General features: G+C 38.2%; 4 protein-coding genes and 1 non-coding gene across 6 annotated transcripts in view; 4 read left to right on the forward strand and 1 right to left on the reverse strand.

The window, feature by feature from the left end:
• The first annotated feature begins 561 nt into the window (after positions 1-561).
• Positions 562-4,315, forward strand: LOC140921470 (uncharacterized). 2 transcript variants are annotated; one of them, XM_073371473.1, is made up of 2 exons: positions 562-722; positions 2,818-4,315. In XM_073371473.1, exons 1-2 carry the CDS (start codon positions 717-719, stop codon positions 3,367-3,369), a joined length of 558 nt encoding a protein of 185 aa, XP_073227574.1. In that variant the 5' UTR covers positions 562-716; the 3' UTR covers positions 3,370-4,315. The 2 variants fall into 2 exon arrangements, with proteins under 2 accessions (XP_073227574.1, XP_073227575.1); XM_073371474.1 differs by lacking the exon at positions 562-722 and adding an exon at positions 2,087-2,128.
• Positions 4,316-5,702: 1,387 nt separating this feature from the next.
• Positions 5,703-27,288, forward strand: part of LOC140921456 (uncharacterized) — a 30,478-nt gene continuing 8,892 nt past the window's right edge. Inside the window, exons 1-6 of the mRNA XM_073371457.1 lie at positions 5,703-6,153; positions 7,356-7,532; positions 7,832-8,118; positions 8,513-8,624; positions 8,873-9,181; positions 17,286-17,359. Coding sequence (XP_073227558.1) covers positions 6,016-6,153; positions 7,356-7,532; positions 7,832-8,118; positions 8,513-8,624; positions 8,873-9,181; positions 17,286-17,359 — 1,097 coding nt within the window. The 5' untranslated portion in view covers positions 5,703-6,015. The remainder of the gene's footprint in view (positions 6,154-7,355; positions 7,533-7,831; positions 8,119-8,512; positions 8,625-8,872; positions 9,182-17,285; positions 17,360-27,288) is intronic.
• On the forward strand, positions 12,978-14,771 carry LOC140921460 (adenosine receptor A1-like). Its single transcript, XM_073371463.1, has one exon. It carries the CDS (start codon positions 13,013-13,015, stop codon positions 13,997-13,999), a length of 987 nt encoding a protein of 328 aa, XP_073227564.1. The 5' UTR covers positions 12,978-13,012; the 3' UTR covers positions 14,000-14,771.
• Positions 16,823-16,895, reverse strand: Trnat-ugu (transfer RNA threonine (anticodon UGU)). Its single transcript has one exon. It is a non-coding gene; the product is annotated as a tRNA-Thr (tRNA).
• LOC140921791 (uncharacterized) lies at positions 19,336-25,420 on the forward strand. Its single transcript, XM_073371791.1, has 5 exons — positions 19,336-20,283; positions 21,399-21,455; positions 21,996-22,043; positions 22,597-22,653; positions 23,060-25,420. Exons 2-5 carry the CDS (start codon positions 21,414-21,416, stop codon positions 25,418-25,420), a joined length of 2,508 nt encoding a protein of 835 aa, XP_073227892.1. The 5' UTR covers positions 19,336-20,283; positions 21,399-21,413.

Below are 27,288 nucleotides of genomic sequence, written 5' to 3' on the forward strand. Positions count from 1 at the left end.
GAATCCTCCATAGATCGATGATCACATGGCATGGCGCCGACAATGCTCCAAATGGCGAAAATGTATTTCAGCATGCAAAGCACTTTGGGCGAGACTTTCAACTTCAGTACATAGCGGGAAAAAGATGAGAAATTTTCTTTTTTCAATTTGCTATGCATGCATTTGCAGTAAAATGTTTCATTTCAAGATTGCACGCATTTATAAGTGAAATTAAGGGCAAGAAAGTCCCCTACCCCGCTCAAGAAAAGAGATTTTTAAACTTAGAGCCAGAAACTTGGAAAATACTTGGCATCAATAAGTTAGCTCTGTTTTCGTGATAGTCTTCTCCAAACTCCTACGTTACTAAAAATACAACAAAATTTGTTCTGTTGCAGATTTAAGATCGTAATTGGTAAGACAAAACGTTAAAGAAAACAAAGATAGACTGATAATTAAAAGTGTAATTTTTAAATTAGGTGGTCTTTGATTCTATTGATTCCAGTCTCACGAACTATATTGGTTCCATTCTGGACAATTACCGCCGCTGACAACATCAACAGTGCGGGCTTAGTCTTTTAAAAGTGACGTCATAAGGTGCTCTAAAATAGTTCAGTTGTTTATTAATTGTCGATGCACAAGGGAGGGCTGTCCAACACTTCAGGTTTAAATCCTTATCACATGCGATTTAGACCAAAAAGGAAGTCAAACTTTGAAAAAAGCCAGTTATAAAGGGGTGTATGAAGGTAAGGCCAAGGGTATTTTGGACTGTTTAAGTTTGTTATATACATGATCAAAATGGTAACATGACTCGCTTTTGATTGATTTACTTATCGCTTACATACAGTTTAATTAAATCAAGATTTCTCACTTTTTCCTTCCTTTCTGATTACTACACTCAACAAGCTCCAAAGGACTAAGATCAAAAAGCCGAGTTTTTAGCTCGGTACAGTCGATTCAAAGGAAAATGTGATGAAACTCTGTGATCAATATTAGACTTCAAATAACTTGACGCATATTAAAGTATGCCTTAGCTAAAGGCATTTAAGCATTTTCCTCGTGGTTATCTGTTGTTGGCTTACACCGCATAAAAGTCGTTTCGACTAACGTTAAGTGAATGAAAGACTGCCCTCCTCTTAGGAACTTGTTATTCATAGAAAAGTTGTTGATTTTCGGTTCTGTTTGTTGTATTTAGATGGAGAATGTACTGACACCCTCGAGGGTTTCGTGTGATTAATATTGAGTTAATTTATTATCTTTTATGTCATGTGAGGCAGGTACTCAGTTTCTCTATTTTACCTGTAAGTAATTTTTTAAGAGCCCAGCCTTTGGCCAGGTTATTTCGTGATCTTAGCTTCGGGCTAAGATTTTATCATAAAATAGATTATTCATAGTCTTTCTCTTCAGATTATGTTTAATTTTATAAGAGTTTGACATTTGGCACTCGAATTAGAGTTACCTTGGTTCTTTCGGAAGACTTGACCATCATTTGTTCATGTGATCATCAGAGGATGCCCTTCAGCTTTCAATTGTCTGTTTATGCGTGAATATGGGAAAGTTTCACCTCTGATGTCCTTAGGTGTTAAATTTAGTGAAAAAAAATTGTTTGAACCCTTCAGATTTATTCTTTATCGTCTTATAGGGTAAACAACTTAGTTAATCTGTTAGTAATTCTGTTTTATTAGACGAAGCAGTCATCTGTGACTAACATTATGATAATCATCTGATAGGAATTGGCAGTTTAATATTTTAATAACAGAAATGATTTAAAAACAAACTTAATTTTAATCATCTTTATTGTATGTACGAATTATTAGGTAAAGAATTCTTGGAATCAAGCCATTTTGAAAGACAACTATATAGATAATGACAAAATCATGGCCAGTCTGAAAAATTTTTAAGCAAAAGTAGACGTAAGCTAACCAACCACGTTTTTATATGCATGTATATGTGTATTCGTTTTTACGTAACTAACATATCATAGTTATTTTATGTTATTTAGTAACATGATTAATTTGGAACCATCCTTACACGTTTCTATCCTTTGTAAAACTCTTACTTCGCTTATCCCTCTTTGTCAAATTTTTTTCCAAAAGCCGTAAGAATAGAACTTGTGTGGCTGACCCGCCTTGATTTAATTAGCTACCTGCAGGTCAGTAAATCATATCGATGTGTATAAACAATTACTTGAACTTGAACTTTTGAAAGACAATTTCACATTATGGGTCCAAATGGAACTTAGCCCAAGCCAGGGTCAGCTGTATTGACCTAATATTTTTAAATTCTTAATCTTATTTCCAGATCCCTTGTAAATTTTTGTACATATAGTGTCATCATTATCTTCAACGGTCACTTTAGATCACTTTTGAAAGTGTATGTTGAATAGCATACGAAACGTCAAGTTTATAAAAGTATAAAAATGCGAAAGCTCACAATGTTTATCACCGCTGTTTGTGTTTTATTTTTGATCAAACTACGATGGCCCAAGAACAAAAGTATCTATGCAGGGTTCTATCTAGGGTATATGAGGGGTAGAAGCTTCCCCCCAAAATGCCCAGCTTCCCCCAAAAAAATATCGGAGCTAAGTGTAACATTGTCAGAACGTGATCACGACTAAAAAATAAAATAAAATACCACTGTAACATTTCTCAAAATTGGGTCTCAAAATGCACCAGATTGCATCTCAGCGCATATTCATTTCAAAAAATTTCCGGGCGAGCATGCCCCCGGACCCCCCTAGGAAGCTCGTGGCCTTCGGCCACTCGGGACATATCGCCCAAACGATAAATCCTAGGTAGAACCCTGCTTTGACCTACTATTATTCTGAACATTTATCAACAGATCATGGGTAACGGTCATGCGAAAAAGAAAGGAAAGGGGCAAACAACTTATCCAAAGGTAATTCCTAAAGGAAGAAGTCTTGAAGACACAAAACATATCAGACTTCTGGTTCTTTACGATACGTCTCGGGCAACACCAGGCGATATGATCGATCATTTCTGTGATGCAGTAAACGCGTTTAAGCCCCCTGGAAGTCTGGAAATTAAAGAAAGGGACATAAAAATCCTGCAGCTGACTGCTGATACTAACGATTCTTCCAGTGTTTTGTCTCTCTCTGAATCGCAATGCACCGAAGTCAAGCCGTGGATATCAGAATGGCTAAAACAAAATGGCGTCGTGCTCGTCTGTATTCTTTCTAAACACGATATCAAGTCATTCCTTGACGATGTCAGCTTAAAAAGTGGAAAGCTAGTGCTATTCTCATTAGGAAAATGTAACCCAAACGCCTGGGACGGTTGCGTTCGCCTGGATCTAGATCCCGAGGATGTAACAAGCCCAAAGGATTTCGAAGATCCTTTAGAAGAACTTGTGGCGACTGTTAAAGCTGAATGAACGGCAAAATTGACAAGCGACGTTTTCGGTGTTTTCAGTCCCTGTTCTTTGAAATACCTCACCTGTATCTTTTTTACTAACGGTACTCTTTATTCTTGCCGTGAACAGTTTCGACATTCAGCGCTAACTGGTACTTCGTTCTTTATGGTAGCCTTCCGTGGACACAGCCACGTGACCACAGATGTCACGTGGGTGACAGTCTGTCCAGGTTTGCTGACATCTGTGGTCATGCGGCTGTGTCCTGTGTCCACGGAAGGCAAAGAGTTTAGTTGGCAATTCGCGCACGCGCAACTCTATAGATTTTTTTCAATGGCGGTCGAAAAAATTCAATCTTTAGCTGTCGTTTTTCTTAGCATTTCTGCCATCATTTAACCAAAATCATAATCTTCCATACTAAATATTTCTTTTTCAGTTTCATCATCCTTAGTTTCAGTTTCTGCTCTTATCCTGCTCAATTTAGTTCTTGCGTTTCGTTCATTAAAGTAAAGTCCCGTTGATAACTTATATTGATGCCCACGCTGACTCAATAATTTTATCTTTATTTTTATTAGAAATACAGATAAACTCAAGGCTCTCTATCCTAGGGCGGAAATTTTTATTAAAATGGACTACAAAAACAGCAGATGTTACAAGAGCTTATCAGTTCCTGAATAAATAAAGATCGTAGAATAACTAATACGAGGAATGCTAAAAAGGACTGGTCAATATGTATTTTTGTAATAAGAAAGTTTTTTGTATGAAATGGTTCTAAAGCGGAAAGGTAAGTCGATGAAGTAATAAAAAAATTGACTGTAACTGTTTACTGCTGTCTATTAGAAAGTGCAGAAGTGAGGAGACTACATCTTTTACTAAAATTGCTATTCTATTCTTTGATATGCTAATTTAACGTTATTCTACATGGCAGGTTAAAATAAAAACGTCATTAATAAATCACTTCTTCCCTTCAGTTAAAGTGACTTTAGTCGAACGGCGCCAAGCTAAGGTTACAAAGTCAGAAATCGATAGATTTCATTTTTCAAATGCTTGAATTGAGTACAAGTTTTGTCCGTATGGCATTGAACTGAAACTATTTATCAACGAGTGGGCAGCTTTTTTAAAGTTTCTTTCAGATGGGAAACAAACAAACCAAGAAAAAATCATCAGTCAAAGCACAAGCTAAACCTGTTGTATCGAGAGGAAAATCCTTGGATAATGTAAAAAGGGTGCTGCTCTTATACAAAGCATCGACAGAAAGCTCAGAAGCTCAAGACATCGTAGATCATTTCTGTGATGCACTGAATCAAGTTAAACCTCCTGGATGTGTGGCAATAGAAAATGAAAACGTTTTGAATGTATTCAAATACGACGATGAAAGCGTCAAGAATCGAACAGAGAAATGGCTGGCTGCACCCAATAACGTCCTTATAATCTTCTGCTTAGGCGGGAAAGAAGATTTATCGCGCCAACATTTCACCGACAATAGTGGAGCCTTGTTCACTAAGATTTTCCCCGTTTGTCGTGGAACAGAGGGGCCTGCCGAGTGGCCTACCGAGTGGCCTGAAGCTTACTCTCTTGGTGTGGCAAACCCCGAGAAGATTAACCGGCCGAATGATTTCGAAGGAGGCGGTTTAGACACCCTTGTGGCGGCCATCCGCGGAGTTGAGTAAAATAATTATTTAAAGTGCGAGAAGAAAAGACATTGAACATTGAACATTTATCCTTGTTTTTATGATTTTTAAACTTGGTCCAGATATATGAGCTGCTTTTTTAGTCGCATGTATTTCGTCTATGACAATCATCGACTGGCCGTTTCATACTCGTAACACTGAGCATGACTGAGATATCGAGTCATTATTTTTTAAGGTATGTAGCTGTATATTAGTTTTAAGGCAAAATATTTTTTCTTTTTTTTAAATTATTGGCGGTCTGTAATATAAACTAAATACGCCATAACGAAATACAGCTGTTAGTTTTTAACTGTTACTTGTTTCTTGTCTTTTTCTGACTCTCGCGCGCCCAGCTGTTTGATTATGCCATCTAAGAAATGTAAAACATCAAGAGATGCTATGCTGATGAGCTGTCCACGTTAACAATATTAACTGTTCTTGGATCACTGCCTTTGCGCATGCGTTTGGCACTAAACTTCGCGCTTACTTCTCCTAAAAAAATGTGCGGCATATGCCGACGTTTTGCACTTAGATCTAGCAGCAATAAACTTTAAATTGTTAATTGGTCAAATTACACGATTCTGACAATTTAACACTGTATCTGTCTGAACTGTACGTACCGCTAGCAAAACTATTAGACGCGGGTGCATGCAAATGTAGTGAGGCTAAGGGAGCTTGTTGCTAGCTATAAATGGCGACAATTTGAAAAACAGGAGGTAATATGTTACAATCCTTTTTACTTTCGAGCCATTTAAAAAGCTAAAACCTCTTTTTCCTCCTGGTTTTCCTGTGGCACCGTACAAGGCATTTGAAAAGTTCACTCAAGCAAACACCCAACTTCCGGTGCAGCAACGAACAATTTCCGTTTGTCGTTGAACCAATCAAATGGAAGAAATACGGTCAAGCGTTACGAGGGTGACTGAATTTTTTGCATGACTAATTTCGAGACCTTACGGGCGGGTATTGTGTTTTTAGTCCTGCTTTTAGCTATAAAAGCAGGATGGCTAAAAAGAAAGACGAGTACTTAGTAATTCCTGTTGAAGAGAAAGAAATGGAAGAAAAAAGCAGTCCAACTGACGTTCCAAATCAAGCCGAGGATGAGTTGGAGGAGAAATTTGACAAGGCGTTTTGGTTGAAGGTATGGGTATTCCTGAATATAAACATAGAAATTGTTTATTTGAATATTGTTGCAGCCTTCATTCGTTGATAAATCACACATTTTGATTTGTTTTCACAAGTCAGGTGTTGTGTCAATCAATCTATAAGGATTCTTGATGTTATAACAAACTGATTTAGTATATTGCAAGCTTATTCTTCTTCTCGACCTGTTATAATAATGAAAAACGTGAAACACCTCTTTGTTGAATTGAATTGTAAAACATCATGAAAGTGCCATGAATATTGCATAGAAAAGATTTTAACTCTGTGTATCATAGGAAACAAACCAATAACAAGGGGTGGAACTCATTTAAATGGGATTTATGGACCGATCGTTTATTACATCCTAGCGGGGGTGGGGGGGGGGGAGTTCAGAAAAATGTGGTGTATCAAAACTTTAACCCCCCCCCCCCCCCAAAAAAAAGAATAATTACATATAAAAATTGTAAACCCCCACTCCTTGGCAATAACAATATTTAAAATGTACCCCCCACCCCAACCCCTTCTAGACCAAGTTTCTTCTTCCAAATTTGAAATTATTTTATCCTTGGGCATTGATTTCATACCAGTAGTCAGCAGCATAGCGTGAGATTTTGAAGGTGCATGCAGGGGAAGAAAAGTTAGTGCGCCATATGCACCTCAAACCTGGGGGAGCCTGGAGGCATGCTCCCCAAAAGAAATTTTTTAAATTTAGAGTCTTGGAAATGCCATCTCCTGCATTTTCTGTAGGACATTTTCAGTAAACAAATTTTCAGGAAAATGCAGTAATAACATGTATTTTCTGTCTGATCTACTTTTGAAGGAAACGTGGATGAGCTTTAATCATAATATAGTTTGACAAGTTTTACACACAAGGCCAGTCCTGTTGGCTGATGAATGTAACGTGGTCTATAATATTTAAGAAATGGTAAACATGCAGCCTGCAACCATCAAATTTGGATACACTCTGACCAATCAGAGCACATGCTTTTGTTATGTTATAATATGTATTGCAGTAGCATTAACTACCTGTATATCAAAGTACCTTTAATTTGCATCCGGTCTCCTTAAATTTCATTGCAAGTCTTGTTCATGACCAGCCCCGGTGGTAGGGAGGGTCGAGGGTACTTCCTTATAAGAGGCTAATGGGTATGTACTGATGCCCCCGGGTGACCAGCATTGGTTAACAATAATTATTATTAGGTTCAAGACAAGGTCAAAACTCAAAAACTGTCCTGGAACAGAGCAATGGATGAAGTACGAGCAGACAGGCTGATTGAAAAACATAGTGACAACTCATTGCTAGTGATAATAGATGAATGGCCACAAAAGAAAAAATACAAAGAAAAACCAGAGTTGATACCAAGCTTAGAATATCTGGTAAGTGTGTATGCATGCTTGTTGTTACCTGAGTTACCATGACAGAATTGTTCAAAATTGTTGTGAAAGAACGATTAATTGTTTGGGATTTTTTGGGAAATCTCTGTCTGCTTTCTTGGACGGATTACTTCATACACTTTTTTGTTTCATTTTTTACCAGTGGCTACTCCTGTAGAATTTAACTCTTAGTTTCTCAGTTATTTTCCCAAATTTTGACCACAACATCCCTTAAGTTTATTAACTGGAATTTAAATAAAAAATGTCTAATGGAGAAATATCAATTTGATGTTTTCTTCCAGATCAGCAGACTCACAGAGATCATTCTTGAGAGGGACACCAATGAACACTATAAATATTTCCGTGTTCCTTCAAAAGATAATCCAACTCGTCCTACTCTTCTGCATCTTGCTGCAGAGCAAAACTTCTTACATGTTACCAAGTCATTAGTGGACCAGTACCCAGGTCTTATGTATCTTTGGACCAAAGAGCAAGATGATATGCCTAGTTATTTACCCGTTGAATTGGCCTTGAAAAAATACAAGGATGATACAGCTGCTTTTTTGGTGTCCCGCATGAGGCATGATCGGTAAGTTGTCTGTTTTTTTGTGGTGACCTGCATTGATTTTCGTGACTGTGTTTGTTAACTGAAGTATATAAAGACTTAAAAAATATAAAAAATAGCCTTATAGCGATTTAAAGAAAAGTGGGTGGAGAATGGTAGAGAGATATCCATCTTATGCAGGAGGTGTCTGTTAAGAGAAGGATGACTGCTTATGCAGACACATGGGAAAAATGTAAGATTTTAATTGGATGGCTGAGGTGTACCGTGTATGCTTTGAGTTTTAATTAGTCATAAAAAGGGACTGGCCAGCCATAAGGCAGTTTTTACCATAACAAAAAAAAGTTCACAGCTTATAAGCAATGTTCTGCTCTTGGTTCACGAAACAAACTTGTGCTCTAACCTTTTTGTGCATTTTCAGGGTTCAGAAACTGTTTCTTTGCAAGGAAGATGAAGAGCAGACTCCTATGAAGTTTTATTTTGGAGATTTCATCAGCTGCCATGACCCTCAATCAGGGGAATCTGTCATGAAGGTATAATGCAGCTATAAATATATGTGTATGAAAGGGGCTCAGGTGTCACGGCTGCTCTCACAGTTCATTGAGTTAATTCATTAGGGAGCTTAAGCAAAGGCATTTTTGAGGGATGCACATTGACCAGAAGTGAGGTCTTTTTTATTTTAAAGTACCTTTTGTCGCTGCCAAAATTGTTTTCGATACAGGAAGCATCATTAGTATTTGTCAGGCATTGTTGCTAATATAAATTCATTATGCCATTGTAGAAAACAGTGCTGGCAGTATTGGACAAGCATATAAGTCCCCGCTGGCCTTATCTCCCGGATAGAAAAGAAGACGATGAAAATGATGATGAAATTGAGCGAGCTATAAGTAGCGTCCCCGATGATCCCATTAACTATGATTTCTTTTACCACATACTGGAAGCTGATGACCAGGGAAGACAGCCTAAGATTGAAGTGGCAACAGAAGTGGATGAACATGGAAATGCACTCAAGATTGAAAGAATTCCTAATCCAAAATTTAACTCCAAGTCGCAGTCGTGTCTGAGGCGCATAGCAGAGAGCGGAAATAAGGTTTGTAAAATCAAGGAAAAACAAATGCGGCGCTTATTTGAGGGCGGCGAACAAGAATAGCCCACATTCGATATATTAAGATTCTGACTCAATGGCTTTAGGGATGAAATTGCAATTTTTTCACGACTTCATTGTCTCCCAGAAGAGGCTTAAGCACAAAGAAAACCAAACCATATATAGAAATATGACCCGAAAGCCTCAGAGTCATGTTAGATTTTTAACCCTTTCACTGCCAGAGTGCTTGATGGAGTTTTGTAATGTGACTCCAACTTTTGAGTCTGCGGACAAAATCCTTTAATGTGACCATTCAAATGAAAGCTCTCTGCCTGTACTTTCACATGGTGCTGTTTGTTTTTTAAAATTTCACAAAAGTTGGCAGTGAAAGGTTTAATATATCAAATGTGGGCTACTGTTTTAACTACAGTATTTATTATTTTCCATGTTAGGGACACGGCGCTAATTTAGGGTGATGCTTGTGAACCTTTTTTTTTTTTTTTTTTTTTTTTTTTTTTTGCCCCATATGCGGCGCTTATTCGAGTAAGTAGGGTTAATCTCGTCGAATTTTCATTGTGGTTACTCTTAATGGAATTAACAGTTCTCTACATTTGCAGTCCAATATTCCACGAAGTATTAAAGGAATTTCTTTTTTTGTCACACAGTAACAAAAACAAAAAACTAAACCGATTTGCTTATCTGGGATGATAAATTAAGTTTTTATGTAGAATTAAAACAGATAAAACTGCCCTGTTGTTTCTCTCAGTGATTACAGTAGCCAGATACATCCATAAAAAGCAGATGCACTTGCTTATCTGGGATAATGAATTGAGTTTTACGCATGGAATGGCTTTTGCTTTTTCCAAGTTCTTCTCTACAATTACGATGTCTGGTCTGTTGCACTCAATTTTGTGGTCAGTTTGAACAGAGTAACTTGCATCCTTCTGACTCCTCCACTGGCTTTGGCTCGTGATCATACCAGTTTTGGGAGCAATTAAAACCAAACTTTTGACAAAAGCTCCAGTGAACACATTTACCAACCTGATCGTGTCTCCAACCTTTGTACTCTTTCTGAGCCAGTTTCTTGAACTCTGTCACAATAGGGCCATTTATACGAGGAGAAATAAGACGCGTCTTACATAGGACGCGTCTTAAATAAGACGCGAACTTTCAGTATAAACGGCACATTTCGTCTAAAATAAGACGCGACTTAGCTAAGACGCGTCTTATTTTAGAACAGCCCTTAACACCTGTTCTTAGATAAGACGCGTCTTAGCTAAGACGAGGAAAACTTCGTATAAATGACCTTCGCGTCTTACATAAGACGCGAACGCATGGTACGCATGCGTTAATTTTTGGCGGGAGAATTTTTGCGCCTTGTTGGTTGCCGTTGCTACGGGCAACACTCACATGAAAACGAGTCAAGAACAGAAATAAGACGCTAACCATTTATACGAGCTGTTCTTGTCTTAGATAAGACATGCTCGTATAAATGGTACAGTTCACGTCTTATTTAAGACGCGTGTTATGTAAGACGCGTCTTATTTTTCCTCGTATAAATGGCCTTAATGTGACTAATGGTTTCTTCCCGTTCTCCACTTACTCGACATGATGAGGATATATCCTCTCCGTCAATTCTCTTTCATATGCTGTTGGTTCTTAACGTCTGATCCTGGGCAGCTGTTTATGAGGCCTTCTGTTTCTTTCATAAAAACGCCTTTTCTTAGCCAATCTTGTTTAGTAGCTCATTCAAACTGTCCATGCGGTGGGTTTTTATGATAATCACCTGTCCTTTTTCTTTCAACATTTTCCTTCAAGTTCTCTTCAGTTGACTCTTTATTGTTATTATTATCATTATTATTATTATTCTTTATTATTATTAGTAGTAGTATTTATTATTATTATTATTGTCATTATTATTATTATTATTATTATTATTATTATTATTATTATTATTATTATTAACAACCTCCCGGGTTTAAACGGAAAATATGCCTGGCTACGCCCCTGACATCCTCTTTAATTGCTCTGAATGTAGAGATTGTTTTATTGACAGTCTAATGTTCTTGTTACGATTGAAAACAAGATGTCTTTTTCAAGTCGTTAATGTGTCATATATTCTCGACATAAAAATAACGTTATACGTCTTTAATGTTATTTAGGATATTGTACGCGTTAAAAGAATAGAAAGTCGGATGTTCTCCATTGAGGCGATTCAAGAGGTTTTTTCCGCAATATAATGGTCTTAGTTCGCACCTTAATTTCACATGCACTATAACCCAGAACACGCAACACAACGAACGGCACAAACAAAAAGTCGCCATGAATACAATAAACAAAAGAATAATATTTTACAGATTAGGTCTAGGTTTTCTGTTCGTCATTTTCATTTTACCTCGTGCCCGGTTGTCTGAGCTGTTTTGGGGATGTTCCGTTGTTCCAGGTTTTAATACATGCCCCCCAATTTAGACACAAAATTCATATCTCCTATATGAGAATCGGTCACCTTATTTAGGTAAAATGAACGCTGTTTACATATTTTCTTTTTCTAAATTTAAGGTAGGAGTGGTTGATGAATGCGGAAAATTAAATATTTAGGGAAAAGGAGGGAGTTAGCTAAGCTATCGTCCTCGCACATATCTACTGCGAACGAATAGTTTGCGGTTGTGTAACCTTCCAGACCTGCCCGACGGCTTCGGCCTTTAAGGATAACACCGTCATCGATATCGATGATCATACTAAATCCATCCAATAATTTCCAAATATTTCGAGAAGAGCGAAATTTCTTTTTTTAAAAAAAGTTCGCTCATCTACAATGATAATTAGAATTTTAATGGCATGAAAACACATAAAATTGCCCTAGTGTTGCTTTCAAGGATCAACCATTACCAACCCCTGGATAGAGAACACCACATTGGAAACTTTATAAATGATTACGCTTTATGATTTACCCCATACTATGGCCATTCGACACCTAATAAACAGTTCAACAGCTACGGTAAGAAGTGGACCGTAACTTAATTCACTTTTACTGCGGAAAATGAAATATTTAATGGCAAGGAGTGAGTCAGCTAAGCTATTGTCTCTTTAATTGCTTTGGATGTAGACATAACTGTATTGACAGTCTAACGTGTTCACTGAGAGCAAAAAACAAATGGCCTCTTTGTCAAGGTTGTTAATGGGTCATATATTCTGGACCTTTTTGTACACAAGAAAAAAAACGCACGCATCGGGAGCGGTCTTGCTATACCATCATAATAAGTTTTCACCTTTTATCTCGGACTGTATTTTCCTTCATCGTGTTTTTTTAAAATATAGCAAAACTAAGTGTATCAAACGCTTGATGGCCGCTTAATGTAGGTGAAAGCAACAGTAGAACTTTCCTTGGGATGGCCAAAAGGTGACAGTGGCCGCTTGATGGAGGTGTTAACTCATAAGAGGTTTTATTTACAATTCTTTTATTTTGGGACTTTGATTACTTTCGGCATAATAGAAAGTTGCAGCTAAATTGAGGTTCAGCTGTATATTGTACTCACTGAAAGAATCGAAAGTCGGTTGTCCTGATCAAGAGGTTTTTCCGTAATATAAGGATATATTCTGAGACCGCGCCTTAATCTTGTCATATATCTTCTTGTATAAGGAAACTGGCCGCCATATTAAGGCAAAATACACAATGTTTGCATTTTTGACGGATATTTCACGTGGGCGTGGTTGAATAGTACGAGAGATTAAGATGTTTTAAAAAAAAATTCAAAGTGAGTCAGCGAAGTGAGTCATTGATATCGTGTACGTATGGCGAAAAGATTGCGCTCGAAGCGCCCAGACTATTGCTGAACCATGGCAAGCTCCAATTCTTCATCCTTGATCGACGATTCCAGTGAAGGTATACCGCAGAGATATCTCCTATCGCAGATTATTGTCGGTCCTCTGCTGGCTATTCCTGCAGTATTGTCAAACCTTATTTTACTGATAACAATTTATCGAGGTCAGTTGCCGCGCACATCAGTCACCCTGTTGATCATTAACCTGAGCGTCTGTGACTTACTTTTCGGGTTAATCCCGGGCTTTGGAAGTATTTATTATGACATTAACTTATTCATCGACCGAAAGAGAGAAAAACTTTTGGCTGCAAGACTCGCAATCATCATCGCTGCCGTGATAACAAATATTGTGTCATCATGTACTATTGCTGCCATGGCGTTTGATCGTTTGTTTGCCGTCTCTGTACCTCTTCAGTACAGGACGCTTGTATCCAAAAAGAAGATCAAAGTATCCATCGCAGTTTTTTGGGTTTACGCCGTGTTTTTTGCCAGTTTAGCACATGTGGTGTCGACGACTGTATTTGTATTGATGTACATCCATCTCCATGTAACACTACCCTTAATTGTCCTGCCGATCATATATTGGAAAACATATCACGCTTTGCGATCTCACAACAGTCAAGTTCGAAACTTCTCTAACACGCGGGATGCAGAACAAATGTCTCTTGCACACAGAAGTAGGGAGAGAAAAATGATATCGGCTTTCCTGGTAGTCCTGGTTTTGTTTTATACGACTTTTGCTCCACAGTTCATTGCGCAGAATATGTTGGTTGCACAGCCGTCCCTCTCAAAGATAGAAAGTTTTAATTTTTTTCTTTACGCCTCCAATAAGTTCCTGTTAGTGAATAGTTTTTTAAACCCTTTTATTTACGCGTGGAGAATTGCACAGTACAAAAAAGCGTTTCAAGAAGTTTTCCGTGGTTTTATCTGTAGTCGGCAAAACAGCAGAGTTTACCACGTTGCTGAGTCAAGCAAAACGTCGCAATCTTCCTCTGAGCTATGAACTGAAAGCAACTGCTGGTTTGAGAGAATTACAGCAGCCAAAACCTTTTCCTGATATGTTGTTTTCCTCGTGCAGAATGGCTGTTGTTCTCGGGATATTTATTTACAGTGCCTTTTATAGAGTTAAAAGACTCTTCTATTTAAATGACTGAAATGAAATTAATAATAAGTTTTTATATGGAGACTGTACACTCGCCTAATATTCTACCAGCCTTCCTAAACTAGGCGAGATCTAGATAAAAAAAAAACATGACTTAGTCAAAATAAAAAAAAGAAAAGAAAAGAAAACTTTCTCCATCGATTCTCCAATAGCATAATTTCTACGGAAGTTAGTTGATATTGCTTCAGTAGGTGCAAATTATACAGTATATCATGTGGTAAAGACTGCGGTAAATTTACTTAAAGAACGATATTTAAAACCATTGCTTCCTGATCGGCTATTAAATGGCTGTCGCGAAACTCATTTTCTTATAATTAATGAAAAACACCTCACGTATCATGATGGGCTTGAATAGCTCTTGAACTTACTTGGTGTACAAACTTTGTATTTTTTTTTTTCAGATTGTTATTAGCCGAGTTAGAGCTCTGTACTGTAACGTACGACATATTTCCCTTATTTTATTTCCCGCGAGTCTCCGTGACATAACGAGTTAATGAGGCGTTCTTTCTGTGTATCCGGAGATAGTAGGCGCCTGAAACGGGATTTGACAGGCGTAAAAAACTTAATTACAAAAAAAGTAAGTAAACAAAATCCCATCAAATGGGTATCGAAAGTTTAAATGGCTTTTCTCTTTTTGTCTTTTATCTTTTATCTGAATCGGCAGTGGGAAACGGAAAACCCTTGATTTTGCAATTTTAATTTCGTTCCGTACAGCAAGTTATTAACCGGAAATTAACCCGGCGAACGAGAATTGATTCAGATATTTTTTAAAAATCTTTGTTACGTGGGAGTTCACTGTTCGGCCTTATGTATGTACTTCAAAATGTTACGGCTATTAAGCGTGGTTTTGAAAAATCGTTTTTCGTACTTTAATGGTAATGGCTATTTGTCGAGAGTCACTATCCTACGCACCAAAAAACTGACATTAACATATTTAAGTAAAACAAAAACGACGTTTCAAGTGAGTGTAGGGTTAGTCTTGATTGAAAGTGAAGCAACTAGCTGTCAACAAGCTGGAAGTCTTAACTTTTTTCAAAATTAGCAGGTGTTTCGTTCTCAAACGTGAACATAACTTATATTTGCAAGTTCTTCGCGCCTGTCGTCATTGTTCCATTTTAAAAGTTTGCTGGTATAAGGTTTCATAGTATATACAAATTAAATTCAAAAGTTGGATGAGCTGGATAAGCTGATTAAACTACCGTATTTGTTCGAATAAGCGCTCAACCTCCAATAGCGCCCATCCCATCTCGAAAAAGCGCCCATCCTAGAGGCAGAAAAAGTTAATAAGCGCCCACCCCTCCCCTTTCCACTCAAACTCAAATAAGCGCCCACAACCAAAACCCACTCCCCTTCCCCCTCACAGCCCAAAAAACTGAATAATTACTAATAAGAGAGTTCCGCGAAGACGGAATTTTCTTCAGAGTATTTTACAGAAACCTTGCTTTGTTACATCTTCGCGTTTTGTTATTACCATTTATTGTTTTGTTGCAAAATAAACATACTACACTTGCTGAAAATGGTAAAAATTTGATAAGCGCCCAGCCTCGAATAAGCGCCCACTCTCAAGGTCCAAAAATTTAATAAGCGCCCAGGGGGGTATTACGATGCAGTTTTCATGAGGTTTTAGCTCATTGTAAGCAATATTGAAGGAAATATCAGCCGTGGGAAAATACAGAAATGACGGATGGCATAAAGGCCAGTATTAGAAGTATACATATGTAAAATTTCGAGTTTTTGAAAACAAAACTTCTCCAAAGGTAGTCCGGTTGATAGGGTTTCAAATTGTCAGAGATGTGATCTTTCAAAGTTCAGAGGTCCTATGCTTTTTCAACGAGTATCATTAGTAAACATACAAATATTTAACTATATTGGCGGTGTCTGAATATCAGATTAAACACTCGAGTGAGTGTATCCTGCGAATACAGCGGTTCATCATCGCTCCCCGCCCCAAGCAAAACATTCGGAGAACGATGACATACGCCTGTACCCAGAGAGAGTGTTTTAAAATGGTCAAAAGTTCTTACGAACAATTAAGACACAGTCTGCAAAATGTTTGATAATTAGGACCAAATTTTCAAACTTTCTTCACATATGGAGTTCCTTGATTTTCCTTCCACGAATATACTATTCATGAGTTTGGGAAGTGCTTTCTGTCGACCGGTCATGAAAAATGGATACCGAAAGCGAAATTAAAGATCTGCGAATTTAAATCTTCGCGAAATTTAAGACTCGTGTAGAAAATTCACTGAAAAAAAATGATTAACGTGTAATAACAAAAACATATACCAGATATCTATCGATAAATCAACAATCTGGATTTAGTGGTTTTCAGTTCCATTTTGTATTACTTTTTCTAGTTTTAAAAGGTACTTTTAAATTATGCGTTCTGCTTTTTGCAATTTATGTAGAAATTTAAGTAAATTCAGAGTCATTTCGAAAAACTAAAATGAAGTTAAGATCGCTTGAATCGCGAAATTTGACTCCCTTTTTTCATAGTTGGCTATTGAAATCGCGAAAATATAACCCCTCGAATTTTACTGTCTCGCTAAAATCGCAAAATCAAGTACCAAGAAGGTATGTTAATATTAATTTTGGAGATGTTATTTATATATGTGGCGTACGTTTTGAACCACGTTGTATCAAAAACATAGCAAAAAAAGGTGAAGCCCCCGGAGAGATTTGAACTGTCGACCCCTGGTTTACAAGACCAGTGCTCTAACCACTGAGCTACGGAGGCGTGCGGTAGAGGAGTTACTTTTATTGCGAATTATACTTGTGTTTACAAGACACCAATGACCTCAGTTGGGTATTTCCACAATTGTAATTTTCGTTTCTTAGTATTAAGCAATCTATCATCCTTTAAAGTAACTACCAATCATAGTAATTTATGGTCATTTCAGGTAGTTTATCATCCCAGTAATTTATTGTACTTTAAAGTTTTTCATGGTTATAGTTATTTATCATCCTTCGGGTACGGTAATCTGTTATAATATGAAGACTTTGTCGGCTTTCGGCAACAGAGTGTTTCTTTTTTGCGGGGTTAAAAATATACTAGTTAGCAAGGCCTCTGGTATTAGTAGAAAAGACAAGCTAACGCACCTGTTTTTCTTCTGGGCGTGGTACTTAGGAGGCTGTCCAACACCCTGTTGTCCGTATGCTGGTGTCAAGAAAATGGAACAAGTTTGCGCACACGTGGTTTTGGTAAGATCCTACATAACTCTCTCTCTCTCTCTCTCTCTCTCTCTCTCTAGAAGAATATTAGGGCACTTTTCTGACGTTTCCCTCTTTTGATGATAGATCAAGCCTTTTTGTGTGGTAACTTTTGACAAGCCATCTAACAAAGCGTCATGATCTAACCTTTCTGCATGCGAGAGGTTCGCCAATACCATCTAATCCTGACTTAAACAGATCACTATTTGTGCTTAAGAGGGCACGAAAGTGCCCTATGCCGTGGTATCAGCCAATTCAAAAGCTTTAAATCCAATTTGTTGGTCAAGAGGGAGCTATTGACTTACCATTTATGCGCCACTCAATTCTCTCGATCACCACAACCTTTTAAATCTGAGATATCTGCGGCTTTAAAAATCTGCCGTGTATGTGTTTGACTTTTCATGTCGATGAAAGGTTTCAGAATTCGAAATATGCCCTTTTTTCGTTTCCTAAGTTCGGACAATAAAAATCGCTATTTAATTTTCATTGATTGAGCTCAAAATCATACAGCAATTAAAGCAATCATTTGGCAATATAACAAAGCAAATTTGACAACAGAATCACCATCCGTTATTTTTTTATGAAGATTTGAAGGAACCAATGTCAGAAAATGGCAAAAGTCACTAAAGTTCCCTATTTGCTAGATGATACAAATGATCATTTCACCGCAATTTTTGGAGAGGCAGGAATAAATGATACTATCTAACTGTACAATACTGCAATAGCAACGGGTGGTTTAATTTTCAGATTTGTTGGTTACAACAAAAAGGAACCAGTACCGAAAAAAGGTGGTTTATAAACTCGATGTGCTTTGCATATAGAGGTATATGGACAGGTGACTGAAAAATTCCACTTCAGGCCTCATTGTGTCGCCTGATGATTACAGTAATATTGTTTTAGGGAAAGTGTTGTTATAATTGTGAAAAATAAATTGAAGATCATGAATTAACCTTGGCGCACTCCTTAATTTTCGAACTGACCCACACACTATATTTAACATGTCGCTTTGTCAACTCCGCAAAGATCGATGAATCTAAGACCTACACATCCCCCAGCAGACAAGTATATATTTTTAAAGGAAATCTACAAAAGGTGCCAGCTTAAATCTCAGTCTCGTGAGTTATGAATCAGATGAATAACTGTAAAACACTGACCAAACTAGTAAGGATATTGGCGCGCTCCTAAACGCGCTGCTACTAAATGTGTCAAACAATTGTGTAAATAAAGGCTGGCCTCACTCGACAATCTATCATCTGTTTATCGTGATAGCCCTAGTCTTAAGGTTGCTATACACGTTTTATTTTGAATCATAGTAAGTGATAACAGAATGTTCTTGTTCAGATAACTTAAACTCAGCTATAGAGACGATGGTTTTGTTCAACTCTGTCTAGACTATATTTTGTAATTGGGCTTTGAAAAAGAAAAAGAACACGTATTATAAACGACCGATGTGGTTTACTTTCCTCTCCTGAGATAGTGCAATACCTTAAAAAAAGCTCTAGCAAAGCCCCCTCTGTTTAACCCCGCTTCTTTAATAAGTCCGCTGTTTGGAAGTAGGCTTTTATAATAAGCGCCCCTATCTAACATGTCCCATCGCCATTTTTTTTTCTGAAGCCATTTGGTTTGTTATTACAGAAATATACACTCAAACACATACCACTGTTTGCTACTCGTTATTACGTAATAAATTTAGACTACAGTTGTTTGAGCTTTGGAAAAAAAAACCTACCTGGGACAAAAACGGTATGTTTAAGATTTGAAATAAACCCCTCCTTCTCTCTATTGCGCCCTCCTCTCTAATAAGTTCCCCATTATTAACTAAGCCCCGGGGGATTAATGGAGCTTTTACAGTAGGTGTAAATTAACAAGACTACAACGAACTCAACTAAATGCCGCAGAGAAAGTTATGATCTGTGGGACTTCTGTGTAGTGCATTGACGTCTTCGGCGTGATGTTTGCGTGACGTTTATCATGCAGTACTAGTCAGTGAATGCCACGAGGCAGGAACTGGATTGACGTGCAAGGTTTACGACGTGAATTGAAGTAAGTTGTTTTCAATGTATAATACTTTACAGATATAAAATGAGTTTTTAATGCAGGGAACAACGTTTCCAAAGTAAGGGATATGCGATCGCTTATATAAATCATCAGTTCGAGCAGTATCTTTTTTGTTTTTCCTGGAATCATCCTTCGTTGCTGCACGGTGAAATTGCTCGATTATAATTTGCAGTCTAACTTCTTTTGCCGAAATGCTCGCCTCAAGTAGTATGTGTGCATTTTTTGTCGTTGTCTCAAAGTTTTGGCTCGTTTTTGTCACCCATTAAAGTTAAATCGCTTTGTCCATGACGTAAGAATTAATTGTCTCGTTAACTTAATTACATTCGGTTGTTCATCGAATTCGCTCGAAACTTGTTGACATGGTATTGTATTACTGTTTTGTACCTCTTTAAGTGTGTATGGGAATGATTCAACTCAGCTGCAAACCGTACTCGTCATGCATAGTGTCTTTGTGTGATAGATACAAAGGGGAACGAATTGTTTTCAGTTATTCCACGACTATTTACACTGTAAAGGTCGTAATGTGCACACGAATTGGTCAGCATCTCTCTTTGTGGAAGGGGAGGGGTGGGTGGGGGTGAAGATGAGCATATTTTGCCGCTCTCCCGAATAATTGGCCTTGAACATTACCCGTTTTCATTTTAATCACTCTTATGAAATTAATCACGGTCAGTTGTCAAGCAAATTCGCTCCAAAGTCGTTAACATATTATTGTATTACTGTTTTGTTTCTGTCAAGGGTAGTATATGCAATGCTTAAACGTATGTGCAAATGGTACTCATATACAGCTCTTTGTGTGATAGATGAAAGGCGAAACAAATTTCGTGCGACTAGTCCAGGACTATTTACACCTTAAGGTAGTGACATGAACACGTTTTGGTTTGCCTTTCTTTTTGAGGTGGTTAGTTTCAGTAATATACAGTGGCCTATTGCAAGGGTTTTAATGTCTGCCCCTGAACGCAATACTTTTGGTGTGCAAAACTTTTTTATTTATTGTTTTATTATTATTATTTTTTTATCTTACTCATTTTATCACTGATACAGAAGCGTACGTCAAAGCTTTGCTGTTGTCGGAAATTAGCCTGCGAGCAGGCTCACCTTTGAGTTATACGCACTAGCAGCAAAAAGAGCAAAGCGATCCGGCAGGCAGGAGTCTGGTGAAGAGGCGCCAAGAAAGTGAGCCGACCCTGGTCTCTGTAATTTTTTTCATTTCTGCTTCGTCCGAGTGAATTGTAATACCATTGGTCGAAAAGCGGGAAAGGCGATATTATATCTGCTGAAGTGCGATTAAACCCCTAGGGAGTCAGTAATTTACCGCATATTAAAAAACAAAGCAAGTCGTCGACATTTGGCCAGAGGAAGAGTTGAGTGCGCGTGTTACGGATGTTTTAACAAACTTCCAGCGTGTTAGTACTTAAATTTTACACTAAAGGGGGAGCAGAAATAGCAGTTTTAATTGTTTTAATAAATCAAGGCATACTTGTCATGTCGCCGACTGCATATGGGAAGAATTAAATATTGCAAGCGTATGTGATTGCAGACGGGCAATGAAACAACACGAAGGCGTTTGTCCGTTTACCAGCATTGCAAAAGACCAGATTGCCAAAGCAAGATCACTTGGATCAAGTGTGTGTGTCATTAGTAGAGATAAACGTTGATAGTTTTTCTTCGGTAAAAGTTTATCAACAACGGATATGGCGCCTACATGCTGTTATGAAAAAGAATAACAATTTTCTCAAGAAATCTGTGTCCATACTTGCGGGTGAAAAATTATTGACTTATTCGTTTCTGCGGTTTCCGGGGTGGAAATTGAAAAAAATTGCAGAGACCAGAGTACGCTTACTTTCTCGTCCCACGGCTTCGCCGCTCCATTACGAGCTCGCCGTTACACCGCAAAGCTTGTGCCCCAACATGAGCCTGCTTGCAGGCTATGGGAAATTGATGTTCTTTTTCATTAGCCTTTTTTTTTCAGGAGAATTAAAATTTCATGTCTATTGTTTGGCTCAATCACGACATGGAGCCACTAAGGGTAAGTTTTGATTCATAGCCTATAGTTACACAAAGGTATTAAGATTAGAGGTCTGATTAATTAAGAACCTTGCACAGCCATTTTGGGGGTCATTGCGCAACGATTCTCTGGAGAAGTGATGCCTTACCGGTGCCGAAATTCGATTAAGGGACAAATTAAGGGGTGATGTATGTGACAATTCCTGTGTCTGAGGCTTTCCTAAAAAAATGCATGATTCCGTTTATGCTTTTCTCGTGGAATCGCAGGTCGTCTCTTGCTTAGGGGCTTGTAATCTTAGAATTGTAGCTATAAGAGCAGAAACAAGTATTCGGTTGGTTTATGAAACAAAGCCCTTAAATTATATTTTGTCCTTTGGAGTGGACCATTTCAAAGTGGTGTAGGAGGGGTTGGGACACACTCATTTCCAGGGTCTCCTTTTTTCACCCATCACTTGTCTGGGATTTCTTTTGGCAGTGAGACCTTGTTTCCACAAAATGTTTGCTTTTTTTCCTTGCATACGTTCCTTTTTTCGACCCTAAATGATAATTTTTTCTCTTTTAGGCCTCTGAATTTGTTAATCAGCTCTACGCTACTGAGACCAGCCCTCCAGTAAGTCTAATGTCAATAATGATACGTATGGATATTTTTTCACTGGTCGTACACCACTGTACTCTTTTCTATGCCCCCCAACACCAATTAAGTGACCTTCCCGTTACAAAATATCGAGATGACATTTATTTAATGTCAAACTTAAAAAATGTTAGGTCTATATCATTACAATAGAATAATGCTTTTTGCGTGTAGCTGAAAATTAAAAAAAAATACGGTGTGCATTTACGAATTGAAGAATGTAACTTTTATTTTCATAATTGTCATCATCAGCAGCAGAATCAAATTTTTTTTGCCGCGTAAATAAAGACGAAATTATATTAACAATGCTGAATTCGAAAAAGCGGTGGGGAGACCTCCAAAAGAAACCACGAGGCTCATAGCAAAGCCACCTCAGAAGTTAATATATTGACAACTTAAAGCTTTGTAGGCGCAGCATTATGAATTTAACCCTGCACAGGAACAACAGAGTTTTTCAAAATATGACATGAATTAGACAGACATGTTGTTAAACTAGAATTTAACGCACTCTTATATTTTGTGGTTTATTCAGGGTGGCAGCATAGAACAGAATGCTGATTTAACGGAGTCCTCCGGTGCTGAGAGCGAGGTAAAGCAGTCGAAGAGCTTACTTATTTATGAAATGTATGCATAGTCCCTTGTATCCTGCACGTGAAATATCCTAATTATTTCCCTTAATGTGGGCAGAAGTCAAAATCAACATTGTTTCTGTCTTAATAAAACACGAGGTAAAATCGATGCGAACAATATGTTGTAAAATGAAAATTGAATTGTCTTTGATATATATTTTTTAATCGGCCAAGGTGAGATCTTTGCACAACATGTTGATATTACAGATTTCTCAGATTCTGATACCAACGTAAATCAGTTATACAGTTTGTCGATTGAGGGGGGCATAACTTGTAAATACGTTCGCAAAGTGGCTAGAGCAAATTGTACTCCATGCTGTCACACTGTAACTTCAATAAGAACATGTATGTTTTTCACATAATCAGGATGCCAAAGAAGAGGAGGTATCTCACAGTGGCGTGAGGATCAAGCAAGAGAAGAGGCCTTGTCCTATTCCGCAATGTAATGCCGAAGTGGTTCGTATTCCACGCCATCTGGTAGACGTTCATGGGTGGACCAAGGAGCATGCTCGCACTGCCCTTGTACGCTTTGGTCTACGAAAGACCTACGGTTACTCAAGCCCAAGCAAAGTGCCCAAAAAGAAAAAGAAACCGACAAAAGAAAATATGGCAGAGAAAGAAGATGGAAAAAGAAAGGATTACCACCATTATCATTACTGTCCAATGGATGGTTGTACATCGCTTGTAAAAAGAATGCCTCCTCATCTTAAGAAAGTTCACAAACTACTTCCAGATTCCACCGAATACAAGGCTGCATTGTCAAGGGTGCGAGGACCCGTCAGTGATTCACAACGGCGACCTTATCATGAAAGACAGCGTAGCTCTGGGAGAGACAAGCGTGAATCTCCTGTGATTGTTGAGGAGCTTGTCGAGAGTGAAGATGAAATAGAAGTCCCTAGAAAAAGTTCAAAGAAGTATAAACGTATAAGAATTCTTGACGACAGCGAAAGCGAAGAGAAAGAAAGTGAGCATAGAAGTATTCACACAAGAGTTGAGGAGATTGAACACGTAAGAGTTGAAGCGATTGAAAAGATTGAAGATGAGACAGATGAAAACGGAAGCTCCTTTGAAAATCCACAAAAATTGGCTGACGATGTCATTACTGAATTTGAAGCCTGGCTTAGATCGGCTGATGGAGGTCAGCTTGATGAGAAAACCAGCCATCAGCATGGGAAGCAAGTTTCAAAGCTTTTGAAGGTGGTGGATGACAAGTGCAATTTGACATCTTTGTTTGACGGCTGCCTTATTAACCAAAAGTTCCTCGAGGACTATGCAAAGAAAGAATACCACCCCAAAACAACACAGAGTTATCTTATGAGTCTACGCCACTTTTACTCCTATTCCCTCACTGGGCAAGTTGGACTAACCATTTCTAAGGAAACTGTTATCTCTTTGAGAGACAAGGTCGGCCGGTGGTCATCATCATTTCGCCAGAACTGCGCCAAACGACAATGGGAAAAGATGGAAGAAGACTTCCATGCTTTGATCACTCCAGATCAAATAAAGCGGTTTGAAACAAGCAAAGCTGCAAGAGATGTTGTATGCTTGTTAGGTCAACTGTCCGGTGCGCACAACATCCAGATCACCCAAGCTCAGTATACTTTGATTCGAGATTTTCTCCTAGTTGAGATATCTATTGACAACGCTAATAGGGCGGGGGCTCTTGCGAACATGACAGTAGCGGAATATGACAGAATGACAAAGGAAAGTGACGAATTTGTTGTTCTTGTGAAGAATCACAAGACAGTGAGCACCCATGGTCCCGCCAGAATTGTTTTCTCTGCAAAATTGAAAAGCTGGATGGACGTCTTCCTCAGAGAAGTGCGTTTGAAAATCACTGCTTCTAACACTGGGCCAGACAATTGTGTCTTTATAACGTCCACTGGAGAGGCTATGGTTTCAAGTCAAATCAACAAAGCCATTAAGTCCGTATGGAAGAAGGCCGAAGTCGAGGGTGCGCCAAGCTCTACATTATTCAGAAAATCAGCAGTGTCAAGCGTGCACAGCTGCAGCGAAAGCAATGAAGCAAGAGGAAATTTGGCGGATTTGATGGCCCATAATGTTTCCACTGCCACGCGATTTTATCGATTGCGAGAAAAATCGAAATCCTCTGTCAAGGCTTCCCAACATCTGCGTCAAGTCATGCGCGGGGATGATGAAAGCCCAAGCATTTCCACAGTGGACGAGGGTGGAGCTTCTAAATGTACCTTGAGCAAAGATCAAGAAATGGTAATCAGAGATCTGTTTGAAGAGGAGATCAAGAGTAAATCTGTGACGATGGCAACGGTGAGGGAAAAGATAGCGGATAACATGGAGTTAAAGGACGAAGATCCAAAGAAGATTCTTGACAAAGTTCGAGGGACGTGGCGTTATTCCTCCTCCACACAATCAGAGCCTGTGAACCTCCCCGATGAACAAGAGACTCTAGAACAAAGAGTGGAAAGATCTCTTGATGTCCAAAACAATCCGTGGGATATAGCGACCACAACGACAGAGACAAGTGGCGTTCGAAACCTATTTTCAACTTCGGATCTTGACATGTTGAGAGCTATGTTTAAAGTGATGATAACGACATCCATACCCATCTCACGACCCAAGGTCAAAGAAATTCTTGAGAACGAAAATGGAGGAAAGGGACTAATGCAAAAAGCTTCCTTGGACACGATAATAAATCGTGTGAAATACGAAAGGCGCGTTTTCAGAGCATCTAAGAACACTCAACATTAATGTTGAGTTGTCTTGGACGCTCTTCAAAAAAACTCTAGAGAGGTTTCAAAAACTTCACAATTAATTGCAGTCTTTCATCTTCCAATATTGACATATTGACAGTTAGCATATACCACACAAGTAAATAGTGCTTTTCGCGCGCTCTGATTGGTTAACTCGGACGTGATTAGCCAGCACTATTCACCTCCGAGCAACCGGCGCGAGAGATTTTTATTTTCTGACCGTTTGTCACACATAAAATAACGTTTTGGTCCGCTAATTTTTCAGCTTGTGTGGTATATACTAAAACAATTATTCACCTTAGTGTCGGTGAAAGTGATGGATATTCACCGGCCTTGCCGCTTCGTGGTTCGGTAAATACCATCACTATTCACCTCCACTTCGGTGAATAATTGTTAACTATGTTTAAAGTGTTGATAACGACATCCGTACTTATCTCAAGACCCAAGGTCAAAGAAATTCCTCAGAACGAAAATGGAGGAAAGGGACTATTGCAAAAAGCTTACTTGGACAGCCCGGAATAATTAATCCTGTGAAATACGAAAGGCGTGTTTTAAGAGCGCCTAAGACAACTCAACATTAATGTTGAGTTGTCTTAGACGCTCTCTAATTAGAGTTGTTTTCAAAAACTTCTCAGTTTATTGCAGTCTTTCATCTTCGGATCTTGACATATTGAGAGCTATGTTTAAAGCATCGATAACGATATCTGTACCCATCTCAAGATCCAGGAAGAAAGAAATTTTTCAGAACAATAATGGAGGATAGGGACAAGTACAAAAAGCATCCTCAGACACAATAATGAATCGTGTAAATACGAAAGACGTTTCAAGAGCGTCTAAGGCAACTCAACACTAATGTTGGACTGTCATAGACGGTCTTAACAACTTAACTAATATCAGAGTTGTTTTCAAAAACTTCACAGTTTATTGCAGTCTTAACATAGGTGTTAGATCTGCATTTTACATGCTAAATCACCTCTTGTTTTGTATTGCGGAAATTAACATACCAACTATTAATCGCGTGAAATAAGACAAATGCGTTTTAAGAGCGCCTAAGACAGCTCAACATGAGAGTTGTTTGTTGATTACAATCAAATTGTTAGTGTTAGATTTTGTATTTAAGATCTCTTTTTTATCTCAAGATTTTCTATATATTTAGATATACATCCTGTGCTCTTGTACAGCTTTAACTTCAACCGAGTACCCACCTCTGGGGGAGTTAGTTTCGTTGTAATGCATTGTTAAATTTTTCCTTCGGAGTAAAAGTGTTACAGCATTGTTTGCGTTCGTAAAAGAATTATATCAAGCGTCCTGAGATTTGCTGGAGATTAAGTACACGTTTCTCATACGATTTATACTAACTAATGGTATCTATAACAATATCATTGATCTTGATTAGCTCTCTGTGCGCTTATTTGTCATGTAATCGGCGCGTAATCACGTGGGTATCCAATAACAGGTATCTAATTTGAACTTTTCGTAATTGGGTGCCTGTAATGGGATATCCACGTGATTTGCACGTCAATTACGCGCGCTCTAATGGCTTCCGTCGCAGTATTTCCTAGATTTCTCATGACTTATGAAAAATGCTACAGACTATTTTAAAGAAGTTCTCGCAAGAAATTTATAATTTCGAAATTTGTTATAGATACGATTAATTAGTAATTGGACTTCGTGGCATACAATTAGTCAAGGAGTAATCGTGCTCATATTTTGAACGCGGCCTCGCATTTTGCGCTCATCCAATTTTGAAATGACATGTACTCCCGCGATTACTTCCTGAATTGTACTTCACTCAGTCCAAGTACTGTTACTAATTCAAGTTATTGTTGAGTGGACAACGGAACTAATAGACCACTTGTCGGATAT

The sequence above is a fragment of the Porites lutea genome, chromosome 12 (genome assembly GCF_958299795.1).
Source record: "Porites lutea chromosome 12, jaPorLute2.1, whole genome shotgun sequence".
In the NCBI taxonomy this organism is placed as follows: Eukaryota; Metazoa; Cnidaria; class Anthozoa; order Scleractinia; family Poritidae; genus Porites; species Porites lutea.

Excerpts from the sequence above, each read along its gene's own strand:
- LOC140921460 (XM_073371463.1), top strand. The coding sequence starts at position 13,013 with ATGGCAAGCTCCAATTCTTCATCCTTGATCGACGATTCCAGTGAAGGT.
- LOC140921791 (XM_073371791.1), top strand. The coding sequence starts at position 21,414 with ATGTCTATTGTTTGGCTCAATCACGACATGGAGCCACTAAGG. Across the intron at positions 21,456-21,995 it reads ACGACATGGAGCCACTAAGG|GCCTCTGAATTTGTTAATCA; the intron begins GTAAGTTTTGAT and ends TTTCTCTTTTAG. Across the intron at positions 22,654-23,059 it reads CCTCCGGTGCTGAGAGCGAG|GATGCCAAAGAAGAGGAGGT; the intron begins GTAAAGCAGTCG and ends TCACATAATCAG.